We start from the raw sequence: 15,683 nt of genomic DNA on the forward strand, positions 1-15,683 counted from the left end.
ATAGGAATTTTAAAGACTTTCCTATGACGTAAATGATCAGTTTACATTTAGGACATGTTTATATCCACTTGCTGATCACCCTATAGCAGGCTTACTGCTACAGGGCAGCCACGTAGCGCAGGGTAATGTGTGTGTATTTGTGATCCTGCACTTCCCAGGAAAAGGCCCTCTTATTCTGCACAGCGGGAGCTGATCAACGGGTCCTGCAGACCCAATGTCCGCCTGCACCCACTGATTGTTTGGTACACAGGCAGAACAAAGCAGGAACATGGATCAATGCCTTTCCCTAGTAAAAGCACCTCCCACACTGTTAGAAAACACTGGCTAGGTACACAGTTAACCCATTTTATCGCCCCTGATGTTTAACCCCTTCCCAGCCAGTGTCAGTACAGTAACGGTGCTTTTTTTTTTAAGCACTGATCACTTTATTAGTGTCACTGGTCCCCAAAAAGTGTCAGTGTCCCGACCGTCCGCTGCAATATCGCAGTCCTGCTAGAAATTGCTGATCGCCACCATTACTAGTAGAAAAAAAATAAAGAAAAATAAACCATATCCCATTATTTGTGGACGCTATAACTTTTGTGCAAATATACGCTTATTGAGATTTTTCTTTTACCACAAATATGTAGCAGAATATATATTGGTCTACATTGATGAAGAAATTAGATATTTTTTTCATTTTTTTTTTCGGATATGTTTTATAGCAGAAAGTAAAAAATATAATTTTTTATTTTGTTTTCAAAATTGTCAGTTTTTTTGCTCATAGCGCAAACAAAAAAACGCAGCGGTGATCAAATACTACCAAAAGACAGATCTATTTGTGGAAAGAAAGACCTCAATTTTATTTGGGTACAGTGTTTTACGACCGCGCAATTTTCAGTTGAAATACGCAGTGCTGTATCGCAAAAAAAGGCCTGGTCATGAAGGGTGGTAAATCTTTCAGAGGTCAAGAGGATATACATTACAGAAAAACCTTTTGAGGGCTGGTTCACACTAGAAGATGTGCATGAAAGGCATGTTTGTGCTGATTTTCTGCACCGCACAAAACCATGATTTGAGATGCTCATTGGTTCTATTCATTTTTAATAGAACCCCAAACACATCTCACAAATGCAATGTGTTTGCAGTCACCAAAGCGGTTTGGTGCAGTATGATCTGAAAAAGCATTGCTTGCACTACTTTTTATATGTTCTGGTGTGTTTGGCAGCCCTTTCAAATTAAACCTGGCACGTGCAGGACCACACAGCTGAATGTTCTAACTGGATATAGGACAGGACTTGTGTTGCCCTCTGAAGAAAAATCTGTGGTGGGTCTCTTTTCAGAGGGAGTTTGACAGGCAGTAAGGAAGCATGGTCTCCTCACTGACTGTTTTAACCCCTAAAAACCTGCACCAGTTGAGTGGGTCATGCGTGACATTTTCCTGTGCTAGGGCATATGTACACCCCTCTCTGCTGCCTTTGAAGCTTAAAAGGGAGTGATTGGGAGCAGTAGAAATGCCTCAGCCTTGTGTTTTAAATGTTCCCTGCACCCACAAGTGTAAACGAGACCTTAATGAAGCAACAGTGCCAGCAAATGCGTTTAAAGTTGTCAGGAGATATTTTAGAGAGGCCCAGTGCTATTCCATTAAGACTGTAGTTGATAAATGTACTTCAATACGGTATATATAAAAAGTGCTATGTGACATTTCATAATTGCCCTGATTACTGAAGGAATGGTTCACAAGACCAGATGCTTCAATACAGACCTTAAAGCGTTTGTTACCCCAACACTTAATATTCCTGATATGTGCCTGCTATACCATGTACTTGTACAAGAAAGTATCCTGTTCTCTTTGTATTGCTTTCTTTATGGGAAATCCCTGGTGTTCCTGCTAGTTCCTCTGCTTTCCTATGACAAACTGACCACACTAAGCAGGAGAGTACAATGTGGCCAGTTCTCTAGCTGTTCTGGGAACTCGGTGTACCCTCCAGTGATGAGACTTGTGCTGACACCCCCGCCCCCGCTGCACAGTCATTCACTGGGAAGCCTAGTGTTCTGGTGCTTCTTCTCCTCCCCCAGCTCTTATGCAGCTGAGAACAGAGGAAATGTGATCACTTTTGAAGAAATCGCATTTTGCCTTGTCCTGTGTTGGGACTGTGGCGGCCGGTTTTCCCAGTGCAGTCCCACTCCACCTGAAGTCCCAGTCCACCTGTGTACATGCCTATAATGGAAATCGCCTACTGCTGACCATCTCCTGAAAGTAGTGATTGCCTGGCAGTACTTTTGTAACCTTCTGACATAAGCAAGTCACTGACCAAGAACGATTCTGCAGAAATCCTCATCTGTATTTCGGTTTTTAAAATAAATATTGAAAACCAAAAAATGAGGATAACCAGGCAAGTAGCATTTCTAGAAGTTGGTCCGCCCACCCAAATATTTGATATATATATATATATAGATATAATTATTATATCTATATATATATATATATATATATATATATATATATATATATATATATATGTGTATATATTTCATAAATAACAAATGTTCTACTTTTTTGCCCTGTGCAATGGTTTGCACAGAGCAGCCCTGATCCTCCTCTCCCCCATGTACTCCTGGCCCCTCCCTCCTGCTGAGTGCCCCCACAGCAAGCAGCTGTGCAGGCTGCCTCCTGAGCCGATGTTTTTCTCATTGGCTCACTGGCTGTGATTGGCAGTAGCGAGAGCCAATGGCTCCAATGAGGAAGGAGAGACCCAGAACAGCCGAGGCTCATGTGCACATCGCTGGATCGAGATGAGGCTTAAGTAGATATTGGGGGGAGGGGGAGGGGGCTGAGAGCTTTTGCGCACAGAAGGTTTTTTTACCTTAATGCATAGAAAAATTTGAGCCTTTACAACCACTTTAAGGTCAAATTATTTGTACCATGCAGTGCCCCGTGGGGATGGTTTGTTACAGCTTTACCTCTGTCTAAATATATAATACATCTATTGTGTTCTTTCCTATTGCTAGAATGGTAACCCCTTCCCGCTCATGCTAGAGCTAAATTATGGCTACAGCTCAGGCTTACTTTGCTGGGAGGGCATCCATGGATGTCCTCCCGTGATCGCGCTGCCCACACACCATCTGTGGCACGCAGGTGGCATGCTTTGTGATCGCTGAGTCCTTTGGACTCAGGTGATCACAGATCAGGGTAAAGGGCCAATCACAGCAACCCTTTACTGCATGATCAGTTGTGTCCAATGACGGGTGATCACGGATTTAAACACAAGCTGGTTAACGGACTAGTGTTAAAGAGACATCTACACTGATAATAGTAACATTGATTATCAGTGCAGTCTCAACAGTGCCCACCAGTGCTGCCAATCAGTGCCACTTTTCAGTGCTGTCCCCATCAGCACCACCTTTCAGTGCAGCCTCATCAGCGCACATCAGTGAAGGAGAAAAATTACCCATTTGCAAAATTATATAATAAACTATGAAAAATGTTTGGGTTTTTTTTCTAAACTTAAGTTTTTTTTTTTTTTTTTTTTTTTTTTTTCGTTTGCTTAGCAAAAAATAAAAACCAGTGGTGATTACCCCCAAAAGAAATTTATATGAAAAAAAATTATAAAAAATGTCATACGAGTACAGTGTTGCATGGCCGCGCCATTGTCGTTCAAAGTGTGACAGCACTGTAAGCCGAAAATTGGCCTGGGCAAAAAGAGGGTAAACGCGCCCAATAGGCAAGTGGTTAATCATATCTGCTATGATTAAAAAAACTGTCCATTCTCACACTAGGAAAAAAAATTGCATTTCTTATTAATTTTGAACAGTAAGATTGGCCTAACCTGTGATTGCTGATTTGGTAGCAAAATTTGTATTTTGTTCAGATTGCCACTTCCTGAATCACAAACGTTTATGGATCATAAGTGTTTATTTAAGTCTTGTAAATCATAAATGTATGATTCTAATACAGCATTTTTTTATATAAGAAAAAAAAAACCTTTATATGAGCAGAAAACCTGTCTCAGTGGCATTATATTTAGAGTGTACATAGATCTGACCTTTGCACTGCATACCCCTTGCTGTCAAAGCAAGTTGAGTGATTGGTGACTATTAGGATGATGGAACTACGCAAATGCTAGTTTCCATAGTAACCAGATTAGGGCTTTGAATAGATCTACAAGTGGAAGGCCTCATGTGGTTGTTTGCTACTACACAATTCAAACATCTCTACAATTAGCCTTACTACCAATTTGAATACTTTTTATAGTACACCTGCCTGCTCTCTACGGATCTGGACTACCAGACTTTTTTTTTTTTGGCATTCATTTATAAAATGATTGTATATACTTCAGGCAGTAGATACGTGAATTAAAGAGTCAGTGATTTGTATTGAGAGGAGCAGGAACATGGGTTTCATAAACTTGGACAGATCTTGATACGGTAGTTCTTCAATGGTAAAATGCATAGACATTATATGAACTTCTCTGCAAAGAGAAAATCAGGTTTATAAAAAAAAAAAAAAAATATGGGCCACATCAAACTGGCAATTATGCCCCTAACAAAAATGTGATACCATAGGAGAAGGGGGGTTGAATCCTAGCGAATTCTGTAGCGGAACCTCTAAAGCAGTGGTCCTCAACCCTGGTCCTCAGGGCTCACTAACAGGCCAGATTTTAAGTATTACCTTGGGGAGATGCAGACTAGAGTAATGCAATCACTGAGCAGCAAATTATATCACCTGGGATGTATTTCAGTTATCTTGCAAACCTGGCCTGTTAGTGGGCCCTGAGGACCAGGGTTTAGGACCACTGCTCTAAAGGACCTACCTACACTAACAGTTTACTTTGTATCCAGTCAGCTAGGTCCTAATACTATGTAGTATGTTCTAAAGCAGGGGTCTTCAAACTATGGCCCTCCAGTTGTTCAGGAACTACAATTCTCATCATGCATAGTCATGTCTGTGAATGTCAGCATTGTACAATGCCTCATGGGATGTGTAGTTCCGCAACAGCTGGAGGGCCGTAGTTTGAGGATCCCTGGCCTAAAGGATGATCTAAAGGAAATTGTACCATGTGTGGCGATGGTAAGCAGTTGTTCAGTCATTTGTGTCTCTTGTCCAAAATGAAATGGATATATGGAGTTGTAGTTGCATAGAAAACCCCACAATCGGATGTTCCCCTCCAAAATCAGGCCTGAACTACAATTGGGTTGTCTCTGCGGCATGCCACTGAGAAAATGTTTTTAACGTGAAGATTTTGCATGAACCTATCTGGAAATTGTCATAATACAAGGAATCACGCCTCTACAGAGTTGGGTATAATAAAAGCATCATCCTACATCTGTGGCCAGCTTTGGAATAAAAAAGATGTGATCCTCTTTTACTGCTTTTGGCATATGGTACTAGTTTGGAGCTAAACAAGTAAGAATGAAAAGGTTCTTGGTTTAGCAGAAGTTCATTAGTCATGAAGAAATGCTGAATGTTTCTGCCTCTCCTACTATAGTGTAATGCAGTCTTGGCAAGTGTTACACAATTAGCTGAGTGAACATGTTTTCGAGGATGACATCATGCTCTCACTCTGAAAAGTGTTAATGTTGTGCTAATTGCACTTGGCCTACAACTACAGAATGGTGATGTATTTTGTAACGTTCCTTTTATGTATTTGTGACATCTGCTGGACACTTACTGCATCCTAAATACATAGAACTTCTTCTGTAGTATCTTACATCAGTGTTCTGATTTTAGGAAACCGAAATACACTAAGTGACAGTTATTACACAATGACAACTCTTGACTGCATACTTGTTCAAAATTAATAAATCAAAGTATTGTAGCTTTATGATAGTATGGCAGGCAGACAATTGAAGTACTCAGGAGGAACTGAGCAATGGCAACCTCTGTATTGCCCTCATAGGTTTTCTTTAACAACATGGTGAGAGGGCAACATGGAAACAAAAAGGCCAAATGCCATAGATACAGTAAAGTTCTACTTTGCCATTATAATAGGTTTTTGCAAGTATTAGTTTCTATATCTTTAAGAACAATGGATTTAGTATCAATTCAAACTGAACCTGTCAGGGCAGACTGTGATTATTACATAAGAGGTTGGTAAATATGGCATGTTTAAATAATCATCAAATATATAATTATAATGTACGGTATACATGTCCAAGCCTACCCATTTGTCATTGGATTTTCCTAAAATAACCCAAGTTTACAACACGTTCTCCTTAAAAATTAAGGGAAATGGCAATTAAAGACACTGCTTAATGTTTGATACAGCCTAAACTTAATATTCAACTTCAATTAGTTGTATTCAACTACTCAGTTGCTTATGGCTTTGTAGCTTTTGATCTTCATTTCAGAAATTCAATTTTAAACAAGTCTAGTATGCATAATAAAGAACACGTTGATGCTGACACATGAATGTGGAGCAAAGAAAAACAGCTGCGACCTATGATAATGAGTCAGTTTCAGTGATCAGTTTTCCAAGCTAAGAAAATAAAACCAAAATAGACTGTTTTAGTGGCTCAAAAATGTATTGCTGAGTAATGCCTCAGTTTCTTTTTCTCCATGGCCACAGCAGAGAAACTATTGTACTCTGTAAACTTGTACAATGAGAATGTGCATAGTTGAATAGCGAGTAGCAATTAATTTGACATCATCTCACCGAAGTGGAACTTAATAATCTGATATCTGGTTGCTCTTTGCACAACCACATTGTTCTTTTAACTGCCTGATTAAATGAAACGGAATGATCGATTGGAACGTTTTTCATTTCCACTTTATTTTGTCACACTTGCATTAAATATTTGGTGAATGTATATATAATTTTAAAATTTCTCCTTGTTTACAGTGTTTGAAGAGCCAGAGGATCCCAGCAACAGATCGTTTTTTTCCGAAATCATCTCTTCCATTTCAGATGTAAAGTTTAACCACAGTGGCCGGTATATCATGACCCGAGACTACCTTACTGTCAAAGTCTGGGATCTGAATATGGAGAACCGACCAATAGAGACATACCAGGTATAGTGACCACACTGATACTAGATTATTTCTATTTCAATATTGTTTTTTAATTTTTCGCAAAGAAAGTGCATTAGTGGTACAAAATATAGAATGAGAAAAGGTACCCGAGAGTTCACTCAAAAATACATTAGTATACAACATATATTAAGTAGGGTAACCTCAGTCAATTGACATTAGCTGATCCTAGGCAACATCCTGTAAGATATATGCTAAAGTTCATTCTAAGAAAATGGTAAACCCATTGTAAACAATATTATATCTAAATGTGCCAACATTGAGACAATCCATTTTTAAGAAGGGCGGAATTGACTTAAACATCTGTTTGAGCAGAAATTGCATATAGAACATAACATTGGCATATGAATGTGAGCACAAGACTCAGCGTAAAGAGAACAATGTTAGCAAGACAAGGGAGAGGGGAAGGAAAATTAAATAATTGGGGGAGAAAGAAAGAGAGAGAGTGCCTGTCCTTAGGTCTGCTTCTGCCACCCTTAAATGTCTGCCATCATCCAAACAGGAGTTGTAAACATGAAATCCAAGGGTTTCAGACCGTTTCAAACGTCAGTTGTCTATCTCACAGCACACTAACCATTTTTTGTTAAAGCATTATCCATGTTAATTTGCACTTCATCAAAAATAGATCCACCACCGTGCTCTTCCAGGCTGTGGCTATTGCTGTCTTAGCTGCTATACGATCAACATTTGGGTATGCTTGAGAAGATTTTCAACAGGTTCATTTAGAAGGGCAACCTTAGCATTCTCGGTGATAGTAACCATAGTTATTGAGTTTATCAGGGGTTGAACTTGCATCCAGAATCGCCTGACTTTGGGGCAGGTCCACCATATGTATAATACTGTTCCCACCTAACCACATACCCAAAAGCAAGAGGAAGAGGATCCTGGGTTATTTTATATTTCCTATCCAGAACTAAGTACCATCTGGGGGAAAAAAAACCTAATAACCAGCTTTAATCAATGTCACATTCATAATACTTTTATAAATTTGAGTGGACCAGGCTCTCCAATCCTCCCCCCCCGAATTTCTTTGCCTTGATCTCTCTCCCATGCTAACTGATATAACTTGTTAGATGAAGAAGCAAACAACTTGTGTAGCATGCCACCTTTCTACACCGTGCCTAAAATATTTTCGAAAACTGTAGATTTCTGGAGTGAGTGCAATTATGTTGAAGTCTGAACAGTTCTAAGGGCAGCATCTCAAGCTGCTAAGTGAAATGGGAAGATGGGCATATACTTTTGTGGTCAAGAAGTGTCCTATGTAATATAAACCTTTATTCAACCACCAATAAAATGAATGGAGTTTTAAACCAGGCGGGAATGTGGGATTATTAAATAACGGAGCCATTGACGTATGGGGAGACCAGATAGGCCATCTCTTACAGGAGGCATCCCATAAATTCAGGGTGTGAAAATCACTTTACAAAGTTTAGGAGAGACTTGCATTACTTGATCTAGTAGGTCTGGTAGCAGAGCACAGGCCTGAGCCTCCAAAGAAACTCAATCTGGCCTGTAGAAAGGAGAACAGATTTAGATTTCTTGGGTCAATTGAGCTATATTATAATACTTTCTAAAGTCCGGGACTTCCAACCTTCCTAGTTCTTTTGGGGCATATAAATTGGGGCAAGCCAGTCTACTACTGTCTGCATCTTTAAATTAATTTTAGTATCTGGGTTAAAATGGACTGCGTGCATTTACAGGTACTGTTATGAAGAGCGTTTTGAAATCATGTATGTAGGTAGAACCGATCTTTTGACCGATTTATATCCTACCCATCCAAGACACAGAGGTAGTGGATTGTCTCCACCTCCTCCATTAATTTGTCAACAATATCTAGTAGTTAACTCTATAAAGGGATGTTATATGAGGAATTGGCTTAATCCCCAGGAAAGGTGGCAAAACTGATTGCCACAAGAAAGTGTACTGGGATTTAAGAATCCGTAGTGGCTTTCATTCGTTCGTTGTCTGACTTGTGCTAGTAAACTAATAGTCAAGAGATCTGCCTGAAGAATTTCAGGAGAGAAAGTAAGTTTGGCAGAGCGGTATGTAGGGGGGTAATAATAATAAGTCCTATAAACAGTGCACATTTGTGAGCCCTGTTCCAGCCTTCAGTACCAATAAAATTGGGATTAGTGCAGAGAGCAATGGCTAATGTTTCGATGGCAATAAGTGAGCGGAAAGCAGGCACCCTTGCCTGGTACCCGTAGCGATGTCGCTCGGGTCAGATTCAAAACCCTTAATCGATATTTGGGCAATTTGAGAGCATAAAAAGGAGAGGTATTTGAAGCCAAAGTTTCTTCTGAACAAAACTTGGAAGAGGTTGGACAAGGAAACTGCTTAAAATGTTTTGCATATATTTGATGAGGATATTCCCTTCAAAGCTTTTTCAATATCCCAAGAGTAAAGGAGGAGCAGAATCATTCTATAGACCTTCGCATTCGGTCTGCCACCTGCCTATGCGGTAGAGATCTCACTGCGTAAATGTATTGTGCTATGAAGATGTTCAATCTAGTAGCGTAAATTTTGGTTAACGGCTTTAGATCACAATTTATTTAGAGAGAAAAGATATACCTTTGCTCAAATCCCAATAGCTTGAACATGTACTTAAACTATCAGGTGCTAAAGGGGTGTGACCACATAATAATCTAATTTAGATCGCAATTTGAGAGCTCAGTCTAGAATTTGCAATATTGCTAGGATCTTTGTAAGGCTTCGGTATAGGACTAATATAGGCCCTATTGAAATGGTGCACATTTTTTATGATATAGGGTTATAAATTTGTCAGGTACAGATGCTTTTGAGGATAGTGCCTATTTGCTCTCCAGCAGGACATCTGCTGAGGTAATGTCCCTTTACATGATGGCTTTGTGTTCCTGTGACAGTGTGGGAATAGGCAACAGGGAGGTCAAGGTATCAAAATGCTGTTTGGTAGAAACCCGTATTTATACAGGTTTTGATAGTGGGTATGGAGTTCTTAAAGTACCGACTGAGGGTTCTTGGGTTTGGATTGGTCCACTTGATATGCTTATAAGCTTTAGTAGTAAAGCAAACATTAAGTTCTGATGTGGCCGACTCAATCTTATCTGGTAAATCTAGAATGGGGGGTTTTGCTTATGTTCCTTGAGTAAATTGGTAAATTCCAATTCTTTAATGAGTGCCTCATGTTTCTTGTACCTAGCAGTCACTTAAGTGAGGATACCTTTTAAGAGTGGCCTTATAGGCTACCCAGGTGATCATAGGGGAGACTCCTTCACCTTACCAACCGTTAAGTGTCCTCCACCCCTTTCCACCAATCTCTCCACTGGCCTCCACTCACCCAACAAATAAAATTCAAAGTACTAACAATAGTTTACAACGCCATCCACAACTCTGCCCCCAGCTACATCACTACCCTGATCTCAAAATATCAACCAAGCCGCTCTCTTCGGTCCTACCAAGACCTCCTGCTCTCTAGCTTCCTTGTCACCTCCTCCCATGCTCGCCTCCAGGATTTCTCCAGAGCTTCTCCCATCCTTAGGAACTCTCTACCCTAATCTGTCAGACTGTCCCCTAATCAATCCATCTTTAGACGATCCCTGAAAACCCTTCTCTTTTAAAGAAGCCAACAGCTCATCCCCCACAGCCCATTACCTTTTGTATTAATTGACCCTCCCTCTTAGATTGTAAGCTCTAACGAGCAGGGGCCCTCTGATTCCTTTTGTACCAAATTGTATTGTAACTGTAATGTCTGCCTTCATTTTGTTAAGTGCAGCGCAAACTGTTGGCACTATATAAATCCTGTATTATAATAATAAGGGAGGTCTGTGCAGGATCATTGAGTATAAAATATTCTTTGAGATGAAGTCCAATATTGGAAATTATAGCCAGGTTGCTAAGGAGGGATTTGTTTAAAGGCAGAGTATAGGTAGCAGATATTGTTGCTAAACCTGGAGAGTGGTCAGAATACGAGACCTTCAGATTTTGAAGATAAAAACCTAGGCACTGTATTGGATAACGTGTAGACCTGGTCAGTTCTAGAATACGTAGACTGAACATTGGCGTACATTGTAAAATCCTGTTTAATAGAGTTGAACTCCTGGCCAATATTCACCATATCATATTGATGTAATAATTTAGAAAATGTCATAACCAGTATAGTGGGTTTTTGAATTTGGGAACCCAGAGATCTGGTTTTATCAAACACAGAATCTACTGCGATGTTAGTCTCCTCCCATTAAAATTATGCCCTTAAAATGAGGTGGTAAGATTTGAAAGAGACATTTGAATTATGTTAGTTGCTCTTAGGTGCATAGTACATATAATAAGTCACCTTTGTCCTTTATCTCTGATCACTAAGGGGTATCTACCCTCAGGATCCCTGATAGTACAGAGCGGTGTGAAAGATATATTTAGATATACAGATATCTCATTTTATCCTGGTTGTTGGCTAGAGAAAAATGGTGTTAAAGGAAGCAAAATCTTGCAAGAGTTGTAACAAGGGCTTAAAGGATCTTCATTTTTTAACTGTGGCTAGAGAAATATCTAAAAAAAATGTTGGGGTCCTATGCTTAATACTGTCACCCCGTAGAAATGGGGCTTAACAGTAATATTCCTGGGGGGACTGTTTGAGCATAAGGTGGTCACTGCCCTATAAGCATGGTCAAGCTCCAGCTTATGTTCAGGCAAGGTTGGCAACTAAGAAAACAGAAGGTCCTTAGCAGCAGTGTTTGCATCCGTGAAGGATTCGGGGAGCCCTCAATACAAATGTTATCTCTCTGGTTACCTATTCTCCAGGTCGTCCGTTTTAGAAAGGGCTTTATTCAGTTGGACCTGGAGATCACAGATGCGATCAATGTTTTTGTTCTGCTCATAGTTACATCAAGCTTAGTGTTCATGATTTGTATGCGATTCCCTAGCTCTTTAAATTCTGTGTTTAGTTCTGCCGTGATACGTTTTTTTCTCTATCGCTCATTGACAGACGTAGTCCTCGGTGATACAGCACCTTCGGGTTATGTTGCCTCCACAGGAGTAGGACTAGACAGGAAATGAAAAATGCTCTGGCCACACCCCAGGGGCAGTCCCCGAGGGTATATCCTCTCTCTCTCCGCCACAGCAAATCAGTTTTTTTCTGTCTAGTCAGGAGTAAGGACCTAGATACCTTGCTGGGATCTTCGGTCCTGGCAGGATTTTTTTCTTAGAAAATAATTTTTTAAGACAGCTTTCTTTCTCCAGTGTTCCTGTGAGATCTTCAAGCAAGAAAGCTGAACTGGGCGACGGGCGGGATGTTGAGATCCAGTGGTCACCCCAGTTCAGCCTACGAGCGCGTGCAGGCCATAGCTCCGCGCTGGGTCGGCCGCGACATAGTCCCACTGGACGGGGACTGACCCTGCGAGTTAAACGTCTCGCTGAAACGCCAAAGACCATGAGTCACGGCGTCCGTATTGGTCGACAGCCCTCCTACCTCGGTGGAGAGGGGTACTGTCAGGAGTTGCCGCCCGCCTGGTTCCGGTATGGTGAGTAGTATGTTCCCCCTTTCCCCCTGACGGGTCTTGTGGTGAACGCGGGCCCCTCTCTGTAATGGTAAGGATGGGTCTCCCCTCTATCCTATAACATGTCACAGATCCCCCTATTTGAGTGTGATTTTTGTGTACAAGAAGCCAGGAGGCTTGGTTTGGGAGCTGACAATCTAATTGTAAAAATGTGTAAATGATTGTAGTCAGTGGCAGTACTAGAACTTTACTATGATAGTATAAGGTATCCTACCTGTCAGTAGCCACAGGGCGATGTCTATACATGTATACTGCATTCCAGATCATTCCTCCAGCTAAGCAGATGCCTCCCGATGGCCACGGACCGCATACGGCCCGCTAGGGTCCGGTACCTCTGACCACGCTGACCACCATGAGGGTGAAGGGTTGTGAGGCCGAGATCCTTCTGCAGACATGCTGGTAGATCGCACAAGGCTGCCATTTTGGTGTAGCCTCGTGTCTCCAGCATGGGGGCGGCCATGTTTGAGGTGACTCAAACACCTCATGGAGCCAGGGGGAGGAGCCGGCAGGCGTGTTAAGGGGCGGAGCCGCCTCTTTTACCCAGGAAATAGGGCCAAAGACTTCCTGTCTGTAACAAGACAAGCACTGAGCAAGCTGATGAAAACTTCTGTGCATCAGGGATGAGCCTTGGGGTCTGTCTCTCTCTCTGTGGGGTCCAAAAAGGCAGGTAACACTGAGGGGCGCTGTTGCGACTGGGGGACACAAAAAAAAAAAAAGTTTTTTTTTACTTTGTCATTTTTTGTCGCTGGCAAGTGTCTTGTATAATCATTGACCCTGCCGCATAGGTATCCCCACCTGATCCCCTCAAGGTGGCCGCAGGACCCTCCAGTACCCCACTTGTTTTTAATGCATTATCGGCAGTTTTGGAGTCTTTGGTATCCCGGGTGGAGGTGGCCTGTCAGGGACGGGGGTCAAGTAGCGACCCCCGCCTACCCCTATTGTTTATCAGATACTTCAGATACGGATTCGGAACTGGTCAATGCAGTTGCAGGTCCCTCTTAGGGGGCTGTTGTCTCAGGTAATATCCTCAGCAGTGAGGAGAACGTTTCTGCCTCCGCCATAGCACAAGAGTGGTGGATGCACTCGTTGTGTCCGTCCGGGAAACCTTTAGTCTTGAGGTTACACCGGCAGAGGTAGCTGAGACTGAGATTTCTTTTTGGTACTTGTTAGCCTACCAAAAGGGCGAAGGATTTTCCTTTACCCAAATGGGGTCGTTTTGAAACGAACCCCTGTTATTTCCAAACGCATGGCTAGGTGCTATCCGTTTGAGGAATTCCTCTTTATAGGATAGACGGTACCACCTGCTGTCTTGCCACAGACTGTTAGGATAAAAAGACCTCGTAACTAACGAGGACCTTCCTTTTCTGCTCATATAGAGATTGTTCGTTCCGCGAGGGCGGGCGATAAGGCGAAACCCTCCAAAGCCCCTTTAAAGGGGTTTCAAAGGGCGCTGGTCGGGTAAACAAAGAGTCCGGCTCAGCCAAGCCTGAAGAATATAGCCTGATGCGCCCCTACCCATCTCTGGGGTGGGGGGGGGATGTCTTCACCGGTTTCTGGAGGACACAGGATCGAGTTTCGATCACTTCCACCGGTGCGATTCTTCCCTTCTAACATTGAACGGTTTCAGGGGTTCTATTCGAACCTATTCACAATGCCCAGGAAAGAGGGCAAGGTGCGTCCAAATCTGGACTTGGGAAGAAATAGAGTCCATCCGTACAGTGGTGGCCTCCCTGCATCAAAGAGATTTCCTGGCGTCCATAGACATATAGGATGCCTATCTTTATATCCCCATCATCGCAGGACATCAGCGTTTTTTCGCTTTCCCAAAGATCATCCCTGGTTCCCACCAGGAGACTGAACTATCTGGGCCTAAGGTTGGATACATCCTGGGCAAGAGAGTTTCTCCTTGCTGGGAAACTCCAGAAGGTTCAGTCAACGATTCGGATGTTGCTGTCCGTCAATTGGCTGGGACTGATGGTGGCCTTCTTAGAGGCAGTACCGTATACCCAGTCTCCTACCCGAATTCTCCTGAAGGAGATTCTTTTTTAATGGGATCAGAATTCAGATTCCCTGGACAATCGGATCCGGTTGAGCGAGCGGACCAGGAAGTCTCCGATGCTCAACCAGGGGGAAGTCATTTCTTCCGATAGTATCCAGATTACCAATAAGGGTATCGGAACTGAGAGCGATCAGATTTTGTCTGATTTACTGGATCGAGCAGCTCTAGAGCAGCCCGATTCGGATCCAATCGCATATGGCCTCTTCATCCAGAGGTTTTTCCCTAGCTGTCCCTTCATTGGGACATCCCGGATGTGGATCTGTTGGCACCTTGGCCTAACAGGAAGGTGCGGAGGTTTGTAGCTCGCGCCACGATCCTCTAGCGGACGCAGCAGAAACGCTGATCGCCCCGTGGGGGCAGTATCAGCTATGGCATGCCTTCCATCCTCTCAAGTTGCTGCGGGAACTTCTTCGCAGGATAGAGGTGGAGGGAATTCCAGTTATTCTGGAAATTCCGGATTGACCTCGTCGAGCCTGGTACGCCGACTTGGCGAGGCTAGTCGCGGACGCTCCTTGGAGACTTCCTCTCAGGGAGGATTTGCGGTCTCAGGGACCGATCTTCCATCTTGCTTTACAGTCGCTGGCTTAATGGCCTGACCATTGAGACCCAGGTATGAAGGACAAGGGAGTGTCCGCTTCAGTTATTCCTACCTCCAGTTAAAGCAAGGAAAGCGACTTCCAGCACATGGAAGTCTTATATTGCATGGTGTGAATCTATTGGATTTCCCCCACAGACCTATTCGGTGACCCGAATTTTGGTCTGTCTGCAACAAGGGGTTGAGCAGAAACTATCCTTGAGCACGATCAAGGGTCAGGTTTTCGGCGTTAGCAATCTTCTTTCAAGAAACCTTTGGCTAATCATTCCTTGGTGCGGAATTTCATCCAGGGGGTGCGACATCTGGCTCCGCCAGTGTGCGCACCCTTACCGCCTGGTATCTTAATTTAGTGTGGTCGGTTCTTCAGAAACTTCTCTTTGAAGATATTAGGGAGATTCCCTTGCTTACATTCCCAGAAGGGGGCCTTCTTGGTGGCCATTACTTCTGTACGCAGGGTGTCAGAACTGGCCGCATTATCCTGTCGTTCCCCAG

At 42.6% G+C, this 15,683-nt stretch overlaps 1 protein-coding gene across 3 annotated transcripts in view; it reads left to right on the top strand.

The window, feature by feature from the left end:
- PPP2R2B (protein phosphatase 2 regulatory subunit Bbeta) overlaps positions 1-15,683 on the top strand; it is a 599,706-nt gene that overhangs the window by 569,228 nt on the left and 14,795 nt on the right. For all 3 annotated transcript variants that reach the window (XM_082253120.1, XM_082253121.1, XM_082253122.1), the window contains one exon: positions 6,822-6,991. In XM_082253120.1, coding sequence (XP_082109246.1) covers positions 6,822-6,991 — 170 coding nt within the window. The remainder of the gene's footprint in view (positions 1-6,821; positions 6,992-15,683) is intronic.

The sequence above is a fragment of the Pelophylax lessonae genome, assembly GCF_965119305.1.
Source record: "Pelophylax lessonae genome assembly, chromosome: 4".
Classification (NCBI taxonomy): Eukaryota; Metazoa; Chordata; class Amphibia; order Anura; family Ranidae; genus Pelophylax; species Pelophylax lessonae.